Source organism: Macaca fascicularis, chromosome 9 (genome assembly GCF_037993035.2).
Source record: "Macaca fascicularis isolate 582-1 chromosome 9, T2T-MFA8v1.1".
Lineage (NCBI taxonomy): Eukaryota > Metazoa > Chordata > Mammalia > Primates > Cercopithecidae > Macaca > Macaca fascicularis.
This window is the reverse complement of record NC_088383.1, coordinates 27,181,400-27,203,272: the sequence shown is the minus strand read 5'-3', so window position 1 is coordinate 27,203,272 and position 21,873 is coordinate 27,181,400. Positions and strand designations below refer to the sequence as shown.

At 42.0% G+C, this 21,873-nt stretch overlaps 1 protein-coding gene across 2 annotated transcripts in view; it reads left to right on the top strand.

The window, feature by feature from the left end:
- Window positions 1-21,532, top strand: part of LOC135965039 (uncharacterized) — a 44,773-nt gene extending 23,241 nt beyond the window's left edge. For both annotated transcript variants that reach the window (XM_074001261.1, XM_074001262.1), the window contains one exon: window positions 4,441-21,532. In XM_074001261.1, the coding sequence (XP_073857362.1) occupies window positions 20,690-21,355 (666 nt within the window). In that variant the 5' untranslated portion in view covers window positions 4,441-20,689 and the 3' untranslated portion in view covers window positions 21,356-21,532. The remainder of the gene's footprint in view (window positions 1-4,440) is intronic.
- The last annotated feature ends 341 nt before the right edge of the window (window positions 21,533-21,873 follow it).

Genomic DNA, 21,873 nt, shown 5'->3' with positions numbered 1-21,873 from the left:
TCCCTGTAGAGTTGGCCAAAAGGCTGGGAAATCCATGCCAACTTCCCTTTCCGATCCTCTTCTCTCAAAGACTCTCTTCCCATCCCAAGCTTTGATTGGAAGCTGAAAGTATAGGTGGGAAAAATGAATTCTGCTCAATTGCATATTACTTCAAATCCATTGTCTTCTTCCTTAACACAGAATCTTGGATAATGTGTCTAGCTAGCGGGTCTGTATCCCAGCCTCCCTTGTAGCTACTTGCAACCATGTGAATAAATTTTGGCCCAAAGAGAGATAAATGAAAGTACTATTTGGAACTTTCAGGAAGTGCCCTTGAAATGTGCCTTTTTTTCATATCCTCCTTCCTGCTGGTTGGAATGCAAGCCCAATTACCGCCCTCTTGGACCATGAGATGACCTTGAGTTTAGAAGCTTTGGACATCAGAGCAGCAAAGTGGAAGATGGCTGGGCATTTGAAGGCTCTGTGGAATAGCCTCATTAGCCCTGGACTAGCTACTTATAGATTGTTTGTATGTGTGAGAATCAACCCTTGTGCGATTAAATCTCTAATTTTAAGATTTCTGTTACACACAAACATGATTGTTATCTAATATACCCAGGGATCTTCATTTTTTAAGCTTAAGGGACAAGAATTTGACTTGTCTATTTTCTAATCTTGATTATATATACTTGTAGATAACTTGTATCTGACACCTGGATCTCGACTTTTGAATCTTACAAACTAAGATGTTGGGTCTTCAGATTTACTGGGAAAGTCCTGCTGTGTTATCTTTCCCTGGTGTCCACAAGAAATCCTCAGGAAAGACCTATGTCACTTGCCAAGGCGTTTGGGTGTCAGAGTATGTTTCTTTTGAATTGTTCTGGAAGCAACCATGAAGCAAGGAAAAGCAGCTCCTACACATGCAAGTTAACGGAGTCTTTGCATAGTGAAGCTGCGAGACTCACATACTTGACTTGTTATTCATTGCATCTATATGTTTAGATCCGTGCTAAAGGATCTTGATTGACATCTTGAAAGTAAATGTTCTCTCTTCTTTGGCAAATGAACTTGATGATTCCAGTTGGTAGCTAAAAAGACATTATCTTTAAAGAGTCATTCTTGTCAAATGCAGGTAAATGATGAAATGTATGTGATCTTATAGGCTCCTGGTATGTGATGCTTTTTATCTAAGCAGAACTCAACAACATTTGTTACTGTAACATTCAGTTGAAGTAATTTAATTTATCATGAAAACTGAAAGGAAAGTCACTAAATAGAATCAGGTATAGCCTACATTAGAGTGTTATATTGTTATTTACACATTATTTTATTTTCTGAGACTAGGTCTTGCTCTGTCATCCAGAGCACTGCACTGGAATGTGGTGGTGCAAATATAGCTCACTGCAGCCTCCACCTCCTGGGCTCAAGTGATCTTCCCACTTCACCCTTCCAAGTAGCTGGGACCACAGATACACACCACCATGCCCAGCCAATCTTTAAATTTTTTTTTTTTTTTGTAGAGATGGAGACTCACCTTCTTGCTCAGGCTTGTCTCAAACTCCTGGACTCAAGTGATCCTCCTTGCTCAGTCTCCCAAAGTGCTGGGATTATAGGTGTAAGACACCGTACCTGACCTATTTACACTTTTAGTATATGGTAACCACAAAGATGAGCTGAGATAACACATCTACATAAAACACTCAGTAGGTACCCAAATACTTGCTAAATAATGACACCCCAACATACACTCTACTCTTTCCAGAGGGAAGATCTGTTTATTTACAAAACAATATTTTCTATCCTTAATTCTTTAACACTTCCTTTACCCTAATCTTTCACTTTCTCCTGGGAATCCTGGTTGCTACTGTTCAGTGGTCACGACAATCCAGAGAGGAGAGCTAATGGGGAGCCACAAAGAGTGGGGTTTCAGCAGCTCCTTCTGCAGTGACATCCTGGTGCTAACAAGTATGGATGGGCACTACGGAGTCCCCTGTGGCACAGCTTTGAGCCAGTTTACTTTCACTGACTGCTAAGAAAGAAATTTATAGTTAAAAAAAGTTTAGTAGGATTTTAATTTTAACTTTAATAGAGGCAATACATACTTTCCATCTATTTCTTTCTTTTTTTAAAAAATTTTAAATTGGCCAGGCATGGTGGCTCATGCCTGTAATCCCAGCACTTTGGGAGGCCGAGGCAGGGGCATCAGTTGAGTTCAGGGGTTTGAGACCAGCCTGGCCAACATGGTGAAACCCCATCTCTACTAAAAATACAAAAATAGCTGGGCGTGGTAGCGGGCACCTGTAATCCCAGCTAATCAGGAGGTTGAGGCAGGAGAATTACTTGAACCTGGAAGGTGGGAATCACTTGAACCTGGGAGGTGGAGGTTACAGTGAGCCGAGATTGTGCCACTGCACTCCAGCCTGGGTGATGGAGTGAGTCAAATAATAATAATAATAATAATAAATTTTAAATTGACAAATTTGTACATGTTTATGATGGACAACATGATGTTTTGAAATATGTTTACATTATTAAATGGCTAAATTGAACTAATTATCATACATCTTACCTCACGAGCTTATTTTTATGTGTGGTGAGATCACTTAAAATTTACTCTGTTAGTGATTTTCAAGTATACACTACATTTTGTTTTTCTTTTTTGAGACAGGATCTTGCTTTGCCACCCAGGCTGGAGTACGGTGGCACACTCATGGCTCACTGCAGCCTCAAACTCCTGGGCTTAAGCTATCCTCCCACCTCAGCCTCCCTAGTAGCCAGGACCACAGGTGTGTGCCACCACACCTGGCTAATTTACACTGTTGTTAGCTGTAGTCATCATGTTGTACCATAGCACTCTTGTCTGACGTTTTGTACCCTTTGACCAGCATGTCTCCAACCTTTCACCCTCTTTATCGCTTTTACTTTGTCTTTCTAGTGATGCCTGGGCCAGGGCCAAGTGAGTCTCCTTGTCTCCTTGGCCAGGGGCCACTTCAGTTATCACTCATTCTTCACTGCCCTTGTTTGCTGTTTAGCTCATCTGTCTGCATTCTGAGGCATTCATCCTCATTATACATTTATCATTTTGTGGAGGAGATAGCAGTAGATCCCAGTCGAGTAGTCATACAGTGGTGCTTCTTCCTTTTGTCTCCTAGGGTCACCCCCTAAATCTTCCACATACTTTTACAGCCAGTTAGAGCCACTAATCTACTGTGGTTGACTTCTTTTTCAGGAAAAGCAGGTAAAACTCAAGAGAGAGGAGCACAAAGTTCACAGGGACCACCATGGGGACACCCTTGGTCTTTTTATGTACCATTTTCACAGAGGCCTCATAATTTTTACACATTCTTGACAAATACCAATTACAATTTTTTTATTTGTATTTATTTTATTGTATTTTTTGAGGGATGGAGTCTCGCTCTGTTATCCAGGCTGGAATGCAGTGGTGTGATCTCAGCTCACTGCAACTTCCATCTCCTGGGTTCAAGCAATTCTCCTGCTTCAGCCTCTTGAGTAGCTGGGATCACAAGTGCCCACTACCACCCTTAGCTAATTTTGGTATCTTTTTTAGTACAGACGAGGTTTCACTATGTTGACTAGGCTGGTCTCGAATACCTGACCTCAAGTAATCTGCCTGCCTTGGCTTCCCAAAGTGCTGGGATTACAGGTGTGAGCCACCGTGCCTGGCCATGAATTACAATTTTAATCAAAATAGACATACATTGACACAGACTAAGGACTAAAATGTCAGATTGAAGTAATTCTTCATATTAAATGAATTATGATTAGGATCTTTAACTAGTGAATCCTTAAGTTTTTCACTGCTAATAAATAATACCCCTTTCTCTCTCTCTTGAATTCTAAGCTGAATGAAGAATAGTAGGAATCAGACAGATGGAGATAAAAACAGCAGCTCTATAATTAGCAAGTCTGAATTGTAGAATTCAGCTTGACTTGGGGAAAAAATATCTTTCTAATGTTTCCCACAGAGTTGGACTCATCTGGTACCAGGCTGAGCAGCTGCTGTCTACACATTAGAATTATCTTGGGATCTTTAAAAAATACCAGATACTCAGAGCCCCACCTCCCGACCAGGTGAATCATAATCTCAGGGGTGGAGAAGCGGTTTGGGGATCTGTATTTTTAGAAAGTGTCCCAAATGATTCTCAGTGAGTACTGAGAACCTCTGAGGCTGAGGACCATGGAGCTTGATCATTACAATGGTGGATCTGTTTCCTCAGGGTGGAGAGGAGAGGGCAGAACAAAGCCGACCTCAGGGCGAGCCGACCTCAGGGCAAGCCTACCTGAGAATGGGAAAGAGGATGTTGGGTGAACTAATGCCCCCAGTGAGAGATGAGTGAGGAAGTGAATCTGTGGTTTCATGTCTTTTGTCAATTTCAGAACAAATTCTGAGATTTTATTATTTTTAAAATTTTTTAATTTTTTTTTTTTTTTTTTTTTTAGATGGAGTCTCACTCTGTCGCCCAGGCTGGAGGGCAGTGATGTGGTCTTGGCTCGCTGCAGGCTCTACCTCCCGGGTTTAGGTGATTCTCCTGCCCCAGCCTCCCCAGTAGCTGGGATTACAGGTACACACCACCACGCCCAGCTAATTTTTGTATTTTTAGTAAAGACAGGGTTTCACAGCTTTGGCCAAGCTGGTCTCAAACTCCTGACCTCAAGTGATCTGCCCACTTCAGCCTCCCAAAGTGCTGGGATTACAGCTGTTAGTCACCGTGCCCGGCCAAATTCTGAGCTTTTAGTTCATCAGAAATTACTCTTGCCCTGCTCCCTCACTCCTCTCTTTCTGGGATCCAGATTGCATGTATATTAAAAGGTTTTACTGTGTTAAATGTTTCTCTGGCTCCTTTCTGTAGTTCTAAATTCTTTTTTACCTTCCTATGCTTTGATCTTCATTCATCCTTTCAGCTCTGTAATCTACCGTTAAACCCAATTGATTTTGTTTATAATTCCAGTTCTATAATTCATTTAAAAAATTAGGTCCATTTTAATAGAAGGTATAGAAATTCACAACTCAAACAATTCATAAAAACTATTACCTACATAGGATAAGTCGCACCAAGAGTGCAATAATATAAACCCCGTGGTCTGCAAATAAGAGGTACTGCAAAAACTGTTACGACTGACTTTTACATTTTCCCCTCCTTTCTCTTGTTTTTTTAAAGATCAGTTTCCAGTTCTCTACTGAGTTTCTTCAACATGCTATCTCATTTCTTGAACATATTAATCATAATTACTTTAAAAACTGTCTTATGCCTCTGATATCTGTAATTTCCTGTGGGTCTGTTTAATGCTCACACTTTTGGGGGTCATGTGGTCTTATTTGTGGTATGAGAGGTAATTGATTGAATGATGGGCGTTGCAAAAAAAAAAAAAAGCTGTAGATATCATTTGAGCCTTTAGGTGACGTCATAGTCCTTTGAGTTCTGATTTATTTCTAATCCATTCCTGGATGCAGTCCTTTAGGAATCTTGGGGAGTCCCACTGAAGAATCTGAAATATCCCTTTCAATCTCTCTTGTTTGCTGGGTTCTCAACTCCAATTTGGTCTCCCACCTCAGTAAGAGTGTCAGTTTCTCAGCTTCTGACCTAATTGCAGTTTGTTAATCAGCAAATCCCTCAAGAGGAATAATTGCTTGAATATGGAATTCTATGCGTCCCTTCTTTCTGCAATCTTGCATTCTCAAGTGCTTGTTACTTTTGTACTGTTTCTGTGCCTTCTATGTCTGTAAAAGCTTTCAAAAATATTTTGTTTGCTTTTTACTAGTTGTCAGGGGAAGGGTTGCTAGTGAGCCATTACTAAAAACATCAATTAGAATGTGTGACTTGCAGGGACCTTTGATGATGACTAACTGATCATGGGATCCCTTCTAGACTCTATTCCTCCAAGCTGGGTCCTCTGCTCTCTTCAGTCTGCCTTCTCATGCGTGATTCACTGTGGATAGGCACACAGAGGGAAGATGTAAAGGGAGCATGGAGGGCAGCTAAGCTTGGCCTCCAGGCTCCTGCCTTCCACATATTCAGCTGGCGCAACAGTCCAACATTAAGAAATGTTAAAACATCAGGAAAATGGACCAAAAGAAAGTAGGATGATGGATAAGGGTAGTTGAAATTAATAAAAATAAATATTTTTTAGAAAATGTAAATTACAACAAATACTTGTTTCTTAATTTACTTTTAGTTAATTATTTATTTTTTTAGAGAGAGTCTTGCTATGTTGCACAGGCTGGAATGGAGTGGCTACTCACGGGTGTGATTATAACACACTACAGACTCTAACTCCTGGGCTCAAGTGATCCTCCTGCCTCAGCCTCCCAAGTAGCTGGGACAACAGGTTTTACTTTTTAAAAAACCAACCAAAACCCTCAAATAAGTAAAAATAAAACCTTGACAATCCTGATTTAGGGGAAAAAAAGAGACAAAAAAATAATATTTGAAATGAGATTTGGAAGAAATTAAGTACATAAGAATATAATAAATAATTCCATCAAATACTTCTGGCAATCGAAAGAAAATGGATTACCAATATATTAACTCTTAAAATTACTCCATGAGGGTGCAGAAAACCTTAAGAGGTTATTTGTCATGGATGATATGGGAGATGCTGATTTTTATACTTAACACAAAGGTTCAGACTCAGATGCTGTTATAATTGAATTAACTCAAACTTCTAAAAAATTGGCTATTCCTATGTTAATCCACTCTAATCCACAGAAATCATGGAGATGTCTCTAATGCAGTTTATCTTAGAATAACTCCAATATCAAACTCTGAAAAGATAGTATAAAAGATACAAGAACTACAAATGCATTTCTATTTTAAATCTAGATATAAAATAATAAAATATTGAAAATCAAATCTAGCTGTATATTGAAAGAAGACTGTGTCATGCTCAGAAGAATTCATTCTAGCAATGCAAGGATGGTTTAGTGTTAGAAGACCTAGTAACATAATTCCGTATATCAATGCAGGAAAAGACAAGTACATGTTTTTAGCTCCAAATCTCATAAATTCATTTAATAAAACACAGCCGTCATTCCTAACATAAATTTTATAAATTTTTAGTAATGTAGGAATGGAAATACATTGTTTAAACGTAATAAAATAAAATCACAAAACCCAATTGACAAATGATACTAAATTGTGAAATGCTGAAGCCATTTTAAATTTAATAAGACAGATATGCCCACTCCTAGTGCAACTAGTCAATATTGTTCTTGAAGTTATAACACAGTAATCATTATAGCTGATATAATAATAAATATAAAATATGAAAAAACAATAACTCAATAGTTAGTATGAACATGAAAGAAGCAAAATTATACATACAAATAGTATAAGCAGTAAACTTAAGAAACATCTAGAATTACTAACATTATTTGGCGAGGCAGCTGGATGTAAGGTAACCATACAAAGCCCAGTAGTTTTTTCCTTCTGGTAATAGACAGCTACAAATAGACTTTAAAATAGAATACATTTTTTTTTTCATAATTGTATCCAAAAAGTTAACAAAAAGGCACAGGACCTTTATTAAAAAAAAAAAACAAAACCTTAATATCTTCTTGATAAATAATAAGGAACAAGTAAATCAGGGGCTAGATGGAAAGACATGGTATCATAAATAGGTCAACACTTCAAAATTAGCAAAATTCCAATTAGAATGTTAACTTTTTGGTAATAAACTGGATAAAAATAATTTAAAAATTAGTATTGAAGCATAGGTATCCAAAATAATCTAAGAACATAATGAAAAAATAAAGAATACTAATAAGTAAAAACCTGGCTTATTGGCTATTAAAGCTTTCCTAAGATTTTAATTGGTGACAGAAATAAAGTGATTAGTGGAACAGCCTGAAGAATTCAGAAACAGATCTAAATATATATGACACTTTGACCCATGGCAAAAATGGTGTTATAGTTTGAATGTATCTCCCAAAGATTCCTGTGTTGGAAACTTAATCTCCCTGCTCTTATGTATAGATTAATGCTGCTGTCACAGGAGTGGGTTCATTATTGCAGGAGTGGCTTTCTTATGAAAGCGAGCACTCTCTGACTCTCTTGCTTCTGCCCTCTTGCCATGTGATGCACTCTGCTCTGCTATGATGCAGCAAGAAAGTCCTCACCAGGTACCTGAGCCATGCTCTTGAACTTCCCAGTCTCCAGAAACGTGATGAAATAACTTTTCTTAGAAAACAAGTCTATGGTCTTCTCTTACAGCAATAGAAAACAGACTAAGATAGATGGCATTTTCACTCTATCTACAGATAGATAGATAGATAGATTGATTGATTGATAGACAGATGAATATAGGTACAAGTATATATTTAAATATAGATCAAATTAATATATTATATATATATATGGAGATGAATGATAAGAAACTCAAAGCTAGAGCCCTTTCTCCTACCATATACAAAAATAACAAATATTTAATATCAGAAAACAACAAATGATTAGAATAAAACTTTGGAGAGCAAATTTTGAATGGTGAAGTGCTCTCAAACAAACCAGTAAACTCAGAAATCAGAAAGATATATTTGTCTTGGTACATAAATACTTTTAAAAATTCATGGCAAACAAATGAACAAACAGTAAATAAAAATACTAAGAAATGGGAAATATATTTTCAACAGATATGACAGACAAAACTATTAATATTCACAATAGAAAGAATTTCTCTAAATCAGTAAGAGAAAACACATAAGAAAAAGGGCAGAAGTGATTCATAGAAGATACAATTTAAATATCCAATAAACATATAAAAAGGTACTCACACTTTCTAGAAGTCAAGTAAGTAAAATTAAACCAGGAGAATCCTTTTTTTTTTTTTTACTTTAAGTTCTGGGATACAAGTGCAGAACGTGCAGGTTTGTTATATAGGTATATGTGTGCCATGGTGGTTTGCTGCACCTATCAACCCGTCATCTAAGTGTTAAGCCCCACATGCATGAGCCATTTGTCCTGTTTCTCTCCCTCCCCTCACCCCCCACCCCCTGACTGGTGCTGGTGTGTGTTGTTCCCCTCCCTGTGTCCATGTGTTCTAATTTTTCACCTCCCACTTATGAGTGAGAATATGCAGTGTTTGGCTTTCTGCTTCTGTGTGTGTTTGCTGAGGATGATGGCTTCCAGTTTCATCCATGTCCCTGCAAAGGACATGGCCTCATTCCTTTTTATGGCTGCATAGCATTCCATGGTATATATGTGCCACATTTTCTTTATCCAGTCTATCATTGATGGGTATTTGGGTTGATTCCATGTCTTTGGTAATGTAAATAGTGCTGCAATAAACATACGTGTGTATGTGTCTTTATAGTAGAATGATTTATATTCCTTTGGGTATATACCCAGTAATGGGGTTGCTGGGTCAAATGGTATTTCTGGTTCTAGATACCTGAGGAATCACCACACTGTCTTCCACAACGGTTGAACTAATTTAAATTCCCACCAGCAATATAAAAGCATTCCTATTTCTCTAGAAAATACATTTTTAATCATCAAATTGACAGAAGAAAAAACGAAAAAGAAACGAAGTGGGGAGAGATCCCATTTTGTGCTGTCAGGAGTGTGGGGAAGCAGGTGTTCTGTTACCCGGCTTCTGAAGCAGTGAATTGCTGCATCCTCTCTGGATGTAATCTGAACATCTCTATGAAATAAAAAAAATCCATTCTCTTTGGCACAGGAATTTCAGTTTGGAAATCTTTCCTGTGAAAGTAACAGCAGCATTATGAAAAACCATATGTTCCAGGATATTTATTACAGCTTTGTTTGTCATGGCAAGAAAACTGAAAATGAATAAGCTGTCTATCAAGTAGTGAATGACTGAATTAGAATAATGTCAACATGCCAAAGACAAATCCCTTCATAAAAAGATACTAATAGGGATCCATGTCGTGTGACCTTGCTAGTGCAGCAGAAATTGTTCCGGGTGGAAGTGCCCTGACTCTAACTTCAATATTTTACAAGATCTAGTTTTAATTTATGTATTTATTTATTTAATTTTTACTTTTTTAATTTTTATTTTAGTTTAAAGTTCTGGGATACATGTGCAGAATGTGCAGGTTTGTTACATAGGTATACATGTGCCATGGTGGTTTGCTGCACCTATCAACCCATCACCTAGGTTTTAAGCCCCGCCTGCATTAGATTTGTCCTAATGCTTTCCCTCTCCTTGCCCCTTCAGCCCCCGATAGGCCTCAGTGTGTGGGTGTGTGATGTTCCCCTCCCTATGTCCATGTGTTCTCACTGTTCAACTCTCACTTATGAGTGAGTACATGCAGCATTTGTTTTTCTGCTCCTGTGTTAGTTTGCTGAGGATGATGGCTTTCAGCTTCATCCATGTCCCTGCAAAGGACATGACTTCATTCTTTTTTATGGCTGCATAGTATTCCATGGTGTATATGTGCCACATTTTCTTTATCCAGTCTATCATTTATGGTCATTTGGGTTGATTCCAAGTCTTTGCTATTGTAAATGGTACTGCAATAAACATACGTGTGTATGTGTCTTTATAGCAGAATGATTTATAATCCTTTGGAAATATGCCCCGTAATGGGATTGCTGGGTCAAATGGCATTTCTGGTTCTAGATCCTATAAGGTCTAGTTCTTTGAGTTCTCTAGACATGAACGCATTTAAGTGTTTGAGTTAATCATAATCTGTTCTGCCTTGCTTGGTATGCAGTTTGGAAATTCTTTTTGATAGAGGGAGTTTTGAGTAGCTATGCAGCTAAATTATCCTGGAGTTTTGCACAGGCTAAACAGGGGTGGTTTATCTCTATAATATATTTATATGTATTAAGATATAATTGACATATTGACATGCATCTATATATCACAATATATTTGATATAGACATGAGATATATATCATATATATACATATATATATGATAAGTATTGGCAAAGGTGGAAATGTCCATTGTTATGGCTAACTATGAAAAGCAAACTGCTGAGCAATAGCTATAACATGATCCCACTGTTGTCAGAACAGATACATGCCCCATATACTTGTCTCCATGTATTTGCATTTGTTCATACGAGTTTGAAGGAATTTGCCAAGAAACTCCCACCTGCTTCTTAACATTGATTTCCTCAGAGCAATGGGCCTATAGTTGGATAATATCAGAGATATTATGTCATCTCTTCTTTATGTATCTCGGATGTTCCCCTATTATAATAGGCATGTATTATTTTAACTCATTTTTTCATAAGATTCGTTAAAAGGCTCATTTATTTGCTCATTGAGGGAAGACAGGAGGAAGGAATTTGAGATTTTGAGAAGCACGTTGGGAGACTGCAAAGAGCCAGGGCGCAATTTGACTAGGAAACGTAAGGAATTTTGAGGACATATTGAGGGACCATTTGAGGATGGGGATCATGAATTAATGGAGACAACCAATAAACCTTGGCATGGGACTCTCTCTAGCAGGGCTTTCCTGAGCCATGGAGAAAGCAGCATCTTACAAGCCCTAAATGGTACTACAAAAAGACACAGAGTTAAAGCTTTTTTTTTTTTTTGGAACATCTTACTGAAAGACCATTAGCTCTAAACTGATTTAGTATAAAAAGGAAGGAAAGAGGCCAACAATTTGGGGAAACCAGAGCAGTCAATGAATTGGCTTCAGTGAGACTGAATAATAGTGGAAAAAGTTGAACATGTTTTAGGTTATGCTCATGGGTGGGGGTAATATTAAAAATATTTAATGACTGTAAAAAAAAAAAGGTGCTACCAATCAGAATGATGTCTAGATCACTAGAAGTTGGAATGACGCCTGGTCAATTGGCACAGAACACTCAGTTTGCCACACAGGTGGGTGCAGCCTGAATTGCACACCTGATACGGGAATGGGCAGGAGAGGAGGAGTTGAGATAATGACCATTAGAGGTAAGGAGATCAAGGAACTGAGGGATCAGGATTTTGTCTGGATTGTCCTTGTGGACACTAAGGTCACATCACATGATGGCAGGAAATGAGATGTAAGGTGACTGTGAGCCAGTCGTTCAAACCTTCAGTGAGTGAGTGGGATGGGCTGGAGGCTGGCTGGTGGATGACAGCGGCAAGGAGGGGAAAAGATGGCAGAGCCTTGTGCAGAGTTGTGTGAGGTAGGAGAGAATGGGTAGCCATGGTTGGGCGTGCTGCAAGACCAACCAGGTTGTAGGTAAGGCTAAGAGGTGAATGCTTCCAAGGAATTTATACTCTAGTAAGGGACACAGATGAGAAGGCAATAATAATACAGTATGTTAAGTGTAGGGTGCTATGAGAGCATACAAGAGTAACTTTTAGGCCGGGCGCGGTGGCTCATGCCTGTAATTCCAGCACTTTGGGAGGTTGAGGCAGGCAGATCATGAGGTCAGGAGATCAAGACCATCCTGGCTAACTCGGTGAAACCCTGTCTCTACTAAAAACACAAAAAATTAGCCGGCCATGGTGGCACGCACCTGTAGTCCCAGCTACTCGGGAGGTGGAGGTTGCGGTGAACGGAGATCACGCCACTGCACTCCAGCCTGGGCAACATAGCAAGACTCCGTCTCAAAAAACAAAACAAAAAAAGAGAGTAACTTATAACCAAATCTTAGGTGCTTCTGAATGAATGAGGTGTGAAAAATGAAACTAATAAAATATTATAATAAAATATACCTATAAAGTAATGATAATCACAATGATAGCTTAACATTTATTGAGGGCTTAGCATGTGCCCCACCAGGTACTGCATTGTTTTTTTTTTCCCCCTTAATTCTTACCCCTATTAGATAATACAATTATTCCTCCCCAATTCGCAGACAAGGAAACAGAGAAATCAAGTACCTTCCTCAATAGTACAGTGGTGTAGTGGTCGCTAAGATGCCCAGGTCCCCAGCAGGTTGGAGTGCTGCCAGTGAATAGCCAGCAGCCAGCAGCTCTTTCTGGAAATTGCCCTCATCTGGAGAGAGCCATCTGGCCTAAGATCACCGCCCACTTCAGAGGACTGGCTACATCCAATAACTGGTCCATATGTGAGCAGAAAGTTCTGGCCCCTTTGCTGCAACGTGGGACAACTCTGAAGGGCCATCCCAATTGCTCCCTGTGGGGTTGGCTGAGACGTTTTTTGAGACTGCGTAGTAGAACAGCTCCTCCCCATGTCCAGTCCTGCTTCATCCTCTTCCAAAGTATTTACCTAGAAACCATTCTCTGATAAACTTCCTGAACTCTAATCTCCATCCCAGTCTCTGCTTCCAGGTAACTCAACCTACAACCACTGGTGACAGGAAAGGCGAAGAAAGTAGAGGCTAAAATGAGATTGTTGAACGGGCTCACCTGCCAGGTGTGTTGAAATGAGAACCCCATCGCTGGTGGTAGTGGAGAACAGGTAGTTCCTGACACAAGGTAGAAAAGCAATAGTAGTGTTTGGTGGACTGGGATTGTAGAGTGGGAAGAAAATGCACTTGTGGAGGAGTGTCTCAGGTACTTGAGAAATATGGGGAAATTCTATCCCCATACCCAATCATCAGAATTGGGTGTCTGTTGCTAAATGCAACTGATGCTTTGGAAGGACCTTATGAGTGACAAGGATGCTATCCTTGATAGTACCTTTCCTTGAGAGAGAGCGAATATTTGATGTGGAGCCAGATGAAGAGGGCGCTGTTTACTTGAGATATTCAAGATGATGGGTTTGCAGGTTAACAGGAATCCTAGCACTGGAGATATAGATTTGGGAGTTGTCAGTGCATATACAATAATTGAAACCATAGCCAGGGATGAAATTTATGGGAGTGCATGGCAGGAGGTGAGCTTAGGGACCATCATAGATAGTTGTGTGAGCCTGCAGTACAGTGCTAGGGACCAAGCATGAGACTTGGAAACACCAAACACTAACAGATGGGCAGAGGAAGATGAGTTCATGAGGGATGTTTTCCTCCAACCCGAGAAGTCAGAGAAAAATGCCATTCAAGCTTCGGAAAGAAAATGAATAGAGTGAGGAATGGTATCAAATGCTCCAGTAGGATCAAGAAAGAGGAGGGTTTAAAAGCATCTGTTAGTTTTAGAAACAGGAAAATCATGAATGACTTGGGCAAGAGAAGTTTCAGTGGAGTGATGGGTAGAATGCAGGGACTTTAGCTAGAAACGGGTAGAGAGTTAAAGAAGAGCCCTTTTTAGGTTGTTGTTATTTACTATGAGAGAGAACAGAGGTTGCAGTGCGGTGGCTCATGCCTATAATCCCAGCACTTTGGAAAGCTGAAGCAGGAGTTCACTTGAGACCAGGGGTTCAAGATCAGCCTAGGCAACATAGAGAGACCTCGTCCTTACAAAAGCATGTTAAAATCAGTTAAGTGCGGTGGTGCACACCTGTGGTCTCAGCTACGCAGGAGGCTGAGGCAGGAGGATCGCTTGAGTTAAGAGTTCGAAGCTGCAGCGAGTTATGATTGTGCCTATGCACTCCAGCCTGGTGACAGGATCAGACCCTTTCAAGTAGGGGTGGTGGGTGGGCAGAGAATAGAGAATGCGTGTTTATAAAAGGAGCTACTTAAAAGGGACAGGGAGATGGTGCATAGGGGCAGAAAAGGATGGATTCCGGAGCTCTGGGGAAAGAGATGCCAAACCCTGGTAATGAGGACAAAGGCAGGGATGAACACAGGTACACGTGCCTTTGCAATGGCTGAATGCTGAGGGAGTTGGGACCTGATCAATGAGGAACTGAGGGATCAACTTCTGAGAGGTCAGAAGTTTCAGAAAGCTGCTGTGGAGAACCATGTAGAGAATTGGGAGTGGGGACTTAGACGGGCCCAGTGGACGTGGAAACTGAATGATGACTGGCACCTGTGTGAGTGGCTGTGTGCTCTGCAGCCCCGGGGGTGCATTTGCTTAGGGGCTCATGGAGAGGACGGAGGGCTGAGGGATTTGAGAATTTCAGGAGGAGTGATGTAGACATGATGGCTGATGGGTTTGCAGGATGAAGCAAAGAGAAGAGGGAGCTGACAGGTTGAGAGACGGCACGGACACTTGGTGCGTCCCAAGGGAATATCATCACCTCTAATCAGCATGGCTTTTACTGTCAGCCTCCCACACTGTAAAGTCCTGGAGGCCAGGGATTCTTATTTTGAAAAGATTCTTATTTTGTGAGAACTAATAGTTTATAAGATGAACAATACTTACCTTAAATGGTTATCATAAGGTAGGGATAAGAATGCACACAAGAATATTTGGCACGGGATCTCAGAGGTGTTAAATAAATGTTATTTGAATCAGAGTCTGAAAGAGGGTCAGGCACCGTGGCTCATGCCTGTAATCCCAACACTTTGGGAGGCCAAGTTGGGCAGATCAACTGAGGTCAGGAGTTCAAGACCAGCCTGGCCAACATGGTGAAACCCCGTCTCTACTAAAAATACAAAAATTAGCAGGGCGTGGTGGTGGGCACCTGTAGTCCCAGCTACTCGGGAGGCTGAGACAGGAGAATCATTTGAATTTGGGAGGCAAAGTTTGCAGTGAGCTGAGATCATTCCACTGCATTCCAACCTGGGCAATAGAGCCAGACTCCACCACAAAAAAAAAAAAAAAAAGGAAGAAGAAAAAGAAAAAAAGAATCTGAAAGAGTAGCTTTCAGGATAATTCAAAGCTTGGTAATTTTTCAGTAAAGGAAAAAAAAAACCCAGTATAAATAAGAGGAAATGATAAGAAGTGGTATCAATAAGCAGGGAATTCAAATAAGAAAACCCAGGTTTGTTTTTTTTTAAATATACTTTAAGTTCCAGGGTACATGTGCACAATGTGCAGGTTTGTTACATATGTATACATGTATACATGTACCATGTTGGTGTGATGCACCCAATAACTCGTCATTTACATTAGGTATATCTCCTAATGCCATCCCTCCCCTCTCCCTCCACCCCATGACACGCCCCACTGTGTGATGTTCCCCTTCCTGTGTCCAACTGTTCTCATTGTTCAATTCCCACCTATGAGTGAGAACATGCCGTGTTTGGTTTTCTGTCCTTGCGATAGTTTGCTCAGAATGATGGTTTCCAGCTTCATCCATGTCCCTACAAAGGACACAAACTCATCCTTTTTTATGGCTGCATAGTATTCTATGGTGTATATGTGCCACATTTTCTTAATCCAGTCTATCACTGATGGACGTTTGGGTTGGTTCCAAATCTTTGCTATTGTGAATAGTGCCGCAATAAACATATGTGTGCATGTGTCTTTACAGCAGCATGATTTATAATCCTTTGGGTATATTCCCAGTAATGGGATGGCTGGGTCAGATGGTATTTCTAGTTCTAGATCCTTGAGGAATTGCCACACTGTCTTCCACAATGGTTGAACTAGTTTACAGCCCGACCAACAGTGTAAAAGTGTTCCTATTTCTCCACATCCTCTCCAGTACCCGTTGTTTCCTGACTTTTTAATGATCGCCATTCTAATTGGTGAAGAAGACCCAGGTTTTGGTGCCTGAAGTCCTGTTTGGAATCAGCTCTGCCACCTGTAACCTGGCTCAAGTCACGAGATCTTGTTGAGGTTCTTAGTAGCCCTGAATGGGTAATTCACACTTGTATTACAAAGTTGTGTGACAAACCAAATTACAGTGTAATTTGTAAACTGGGCAGTACAATAACAGATTAAATGAAAACACAGAATAGTTAAGACAGAATCTGTATTGAACATCAGCCTACATTTACTCTGCTCCCAACTTACAGAAGGACATAGTTTGCCTCCACTACATTTCCTCATTCTGGTGTTTAGCAAGTAGCAGCTTTTTAAAAAAATTTCCTCAGGGGATAAAGCAAATGTAGTGTAAGCTGGATATTTATTTATAACCCTCCTAAGCAACTAAAAATTGGGCAACATTGAGAGAAAGGATGATATTCTAGAAAAAACTCAGACTTTTAGATCCTGATAGAACTGAGTTCAGATTCAGGCAGATCAGGGTTTAAATTCCAGAACTTCCACATAATAGGTGTTAGGCCAAATTATTAATTGAAAGTTCATTTTCTTTATAAAGTAGTGATAAGAATAGCTGTCTGCTAAAGCTATTATGATGAAAAAGTCAGGTAGTATACTGTATATAAATTAGTACAGTGCCCTGCACATAGCAAGCATAATATACAATAAATGGCCAGGTGTGGTGGCTCTCGCCTGTAATCCCAGCACTTTGGGAGGCTGGGGTGGGTGGATCACAAGGTCAGAAGATCGAGACCATCCTGGTTAACATGCTGAAACCCCGTTTCTACTAAAAATATTTTTTTAAAACTTAGCCGGGTGTGGTGGTGGGCACCTGTAGTCCCAGCTGCTCGGGAGGCTGAGGCAGGAGAATGGCGTTTACCCTGGAGGCAGAGCTTGCAGTGAGTTGAGATGGCACCACTGCACTCTAGCCTGGGCAACAGAGCGAGACTCTGTCTCAAAAAAACCCACACACACACAATAAACAATAGCATCATAAGGCTACAGTTTGACTTGAAGGAAAGTTATGTAAAATAGTTGGTACATAATTGCTGTTTAATAAACGGTGGTTATTACATAACTACAATCCAAAATAGGAGAAAATATTTGTTTGGCTGTATAACAAAATACCATAGACTGGGTAATTTATAAACAACAGAAATTTCTATTGCTTATGACTCTGGAGGATGGGAAGTAGAAGATCAAGGTGAAGCAGTGTTGTTGTCTGGGATATATACCTGAGGTTTGTCATCTCGTGCCAAGGAAATAAAGTATTTGAACACACAAAAAGTGGGTTTCTAAGTGGAGGTGTAATAGGCAAAAAAAGAGAACAACTCTGTCTCCTGTGGGAGAGAGGGGTGCCCAAAGGGGACTTCCAGCCCGCAGTGGAGAGCACAGGGTTTTGTAGGCAGGCTTGAGAAGGTGGTGTTTGATTTACATAGGACCCAAAGATTGGTTGGACCAGGTGTGACATTTACCAGCTCGGGGGGGAAGCTGACCACCCACCCTAATCTTATATGCAAATGGGGTCTTTGCCTGGGGGCAATGTTGTCTGCTCCTGACTGCACACGTGGTTGTCAAGGAAAAGGAAGATGGAGTCCCCATTTTGAACATGCCTAGCCCCCAGGTAGCCCCTTCCCTATTGGCACAGCGGCCGGTATTTACCTGTGCAAGCTCCTAGCTTGCCTTTCTATGTCTCAAGCTTGATTTTACGGGCTGCTCTTTGTTAGAAAAGAAAATGATTTGGGGGCTGCTTTTCATTAAAATGAAAACCTTACCAAAGACTTCCTACCCTCTCTGCCTAAATAATTTCTTCTTAACTCGTATATCAAAGGCACCAGCAGATTCGGCATCTGGTGAGTACCTGTTCCTCAGAGGTGGCACCTTCTATGTGTCTTCACATGGTGGAAAGGACTAATGAGCTCCCTCCAGCCTCTTTTATAAGGACACTTATCCCATTGGTGAGAGCAAAGCCCTTATATCCTAATGACCTCCTGATATGCTTTGACTGTGTCCACATCCAAAATCTCATCTTGAATTGCAATCCCCATAATCTCCACGTGTCAAGAAAGAGACCAGGTGGAGGTAATTGAATCATGGGGGCGGCTTCCCCTGTGCTGTTCTCCTGACAGTGATTGAGTTCTCAGAAGATCTGATGGTTTTATAAGTGTTCAGTAGTTCCTCCTCCATTCATTCTCCTTCCTGCCACCTTGTGAAGAAGGTGCCTTGCTTCTCCTTTGCTTTCTGCCATGATTGTAAGTTTCCTGAGGTCTCCCCAGCCATGCTCAACTGTGAATCAAATAAACCTCCTTCCTTTATAAATTACCTGGTCTCAGGCAGTTCTTTATAGCAGTGTAAAAACCGACTAATACACCTCCCAAAGACCCCACTTCTTCATACTATTGCATTCTAGATTATGTTCCAATATATGAATTTGGAGGCGGGGAAACAAACATTAACATCATAGCACTAATGTTTAGTTTTAAGTAAGACATCAAAGGTGCTTTCAGTTTGGGTGCTATTAATGAACAATAAAGGTAGCTAGAGAAAAAGTGCTTAATGAGATTCATCGTGTGTGTGTGTGTGTGTGTGTGTGTGTGTGTGTGTGTGTGTTAGAGAGGAGAGAGAGAGCATGTGCTCAGCTATGATTACAAAAGTTTAAGCTTTTAACTGGCAAAAATCCTTTAAAAAGCACTTGGATTGTCACTGCCTGAAATGTAGCAAAAACATTCTTCCTATAAGTTGTTCTATTTTCATGAAATGCAAGGTATAAGATGTTCTGGTTTAGGTGACCTACACAATTAGAGTCAGGGATTTGGCAGTCAGAAAGTATATGTTTAGGCCGGGCGCGGTGGCTCACGCCTGTAATCCCAGCACTTTGGGAGGCGGAGGCGGGTGGATCACGAGGTCAGGAGATCGAGACCATCCTGGCTAACACGGTGAAACCTCGTCTCTATTAAAAGTACAAAAAATTAGCTGAGCGTGGTGGCGGGCACCTATAGTCCCAGCTTCTCGAGAGGCTGAGGCAGGAGAATGGCGTGAACCCGGGAGGCGGAGCTTGCAGTGAGCCAAGATCGCGCCACTACACTGCAGCCTGGGCCACAGAGGGAGACTCTGTCTCAAAAAAAAAAAAAAAAAAAAAAAAGTATATGTTTAGTTTTTTTTTTTTTTTGACATAAGTATTTCCCAGAGAGCAGTAACAGCATAACTTGATTGATTTTTTTTTTTTTTTTTTTTTTTAGCACAGCTTGATTGATTTTTAGCGTATCTTGATGGATTTTACCATAACAGAATTAAGAAAAGAAAAATACAGAGTGAAATCCCGTCTCGACTAAAAATACAAAATTAGCCGGGCCTGGTAGTGGGCTTCTGTAATCTCAGCTGCTTGGGAGGCTGAGGCAGGAGAATTGCTTGGACCCGGGAGGCAGAGGTTGCGGTGAGCCAAGATCATGTCACCGCACTCCAGCCTGGATGACAGAGAGAGACTCTGTCATCAACAAATAAAAAAAAATAAAAATAAAAAAAATAATGTGTGTGGTGGGCAAAGTAGTGGGCATCATTTATGGATCTATATAGGTTGGCCTCAAAATTAGAACTACACTGGAATTTGAGGCAGTCTCACTGCAGCCCCGTTTTCCTGTTCATCATGGTGGCATTGTGCTTCTTTGGGCTTCTCGCAAATCTTCTAAGGCTTGAAGAGAGGTGCTTTGGAAATCTGATGCTAACAAAGTCTTAAAGGGCCAGGCGGGGTGGCTCATCACGCCTGTTATCTTAGCACTTTGAGAGGCCCAGGTGGGAGGACTGCTTGAGGCCAGGAGTTCAAGCCCAGCCTGGGCAATATAGTGGCACCCTTTCTCTACCAAAACATTTTTAAAAATTAGCTGGACATGATGGTGCATGTCTGTAGTCCTAGCTACCGGGGAGGCTGAGGCTCGAGGATTGCTTGAGCTCAATAGTTCTAGACCAGCCTGGTTTGCACAGCCAGACCCCATTTCTAAAAAAAGAACGAAAGAAAAAAGGGAAGTCTCAGGAATGTTATGCAAGTGAGACATTCTCCCAGAAGCTTTCAGAGGAGGTTGCTCACACGGCCACGGCTGCCTTGGGTGCAAATTCGGATTTCTATCCCTCAGTAAGCACCTCTAGGCTGAGTAGTCAGGGCTGCAGGGGAGGAACTCGCACCCCTACAGACACCGCTCTCTTCCCCAGAGAGCCTCGGCTGGGATGGAGGGACATCAGAGGAACTAGAGAAGTTTCCAGACTGTGGGTGAACACACAGGAAGGAGCGATGGGGAGGGTGCTTCCCCAGACGGCTCCCCTGAGAGGGGTGTGTCGGCCTGGAGAGACATCTCCAGGCCCCAAGAACTCGGTTTCCCCAGCAGAGCCTGCAGAAAGTGACCCACGAGGCGCTGCTTCCGAGCCACACGGCTTGGTAGCTTTCTTGGCTGAACCAAGGGCTAAAGGGATTCCTGCGTGGGCGTTTGGAGACAGGAATATCCCTGGTTTCCGGCACCTGGTGGTCAGCGCTGCCCAGGACTCACTGCCATCCTCTTTCATGTGGCCGCGATGCTGGACTCAAGGCCCACATGAGCTGACGCCATCAGGCGGTGGGTTTGGCTACCTAGGCCTCTGCTTCCTGGGGCTCGGAGACCGCAGCGCGCCCGCGAGCACGCGCGACGCCGAATTTGCCTGCAGGGGACTTCGCGCAAAAAGCCGGGGCTGGGGGAGCCATTTCCCGGGTAGAGTCGGCGCGGCGAGCAGGTGGAGGCCGGTTGGCCCCGCCCTCCACCCCGACTCAGATCCCGGCCTCCCGGGGTCCCTAGGGCCCGAGAGTGTCGCGCGCTCCAGGGACGCACAGCACCGCCCGGGGCCCCCAGTGCAGCGGAGCTGCGGGGGAAGAAAGGGGCTGGTGGAGGATCAGCCGCGCTCCGCAGAGGTAGCCGCGGCGTCTTGAGGAGCCTGGGCCTGCCTAGGACTGGGAGCGGGCCCTGCTGCGAACTTTCCAGCAGGTCTCCTAGACCTTGGAGGAGGCGCCAGCCAAACTGGTCCCCGCTGGGCCTGCCCAGCTGGAAGGCGCGGGCCTGGGCCATCAGCTCCCTTAAGTTCGGGTGGATTGGGATAGAAGTTCACTGGTGGTGGGGGCCGGGCGCGGTGGCTTAAGCCTGTAATCCCAGCACTTTGGGAGGCCGAGACCGGCGGATCATGAGGTCAGGAGATCGAGACCATCCTGGCTAACACGGTGAAACCCTGTCTCTACTAAAAAATACAAAAAACTAGCCGGGCGAAGTGGCGGGCGCCTGTAGTCCCAGCTACTTGGGAGGCTGAGGCAGGAGAATGGCGTGTACCCGGGAGGCGGAGCTTGCAGTGAGCTGAGATCCGGCCACTGCACTCCAGCCTGGGCGACAGAGCATGACTCCGTCTCAAAAAAAAAAAAAAAAAAAAAAAAAAAAGAAGTTCACTGGTGGTTTCCAA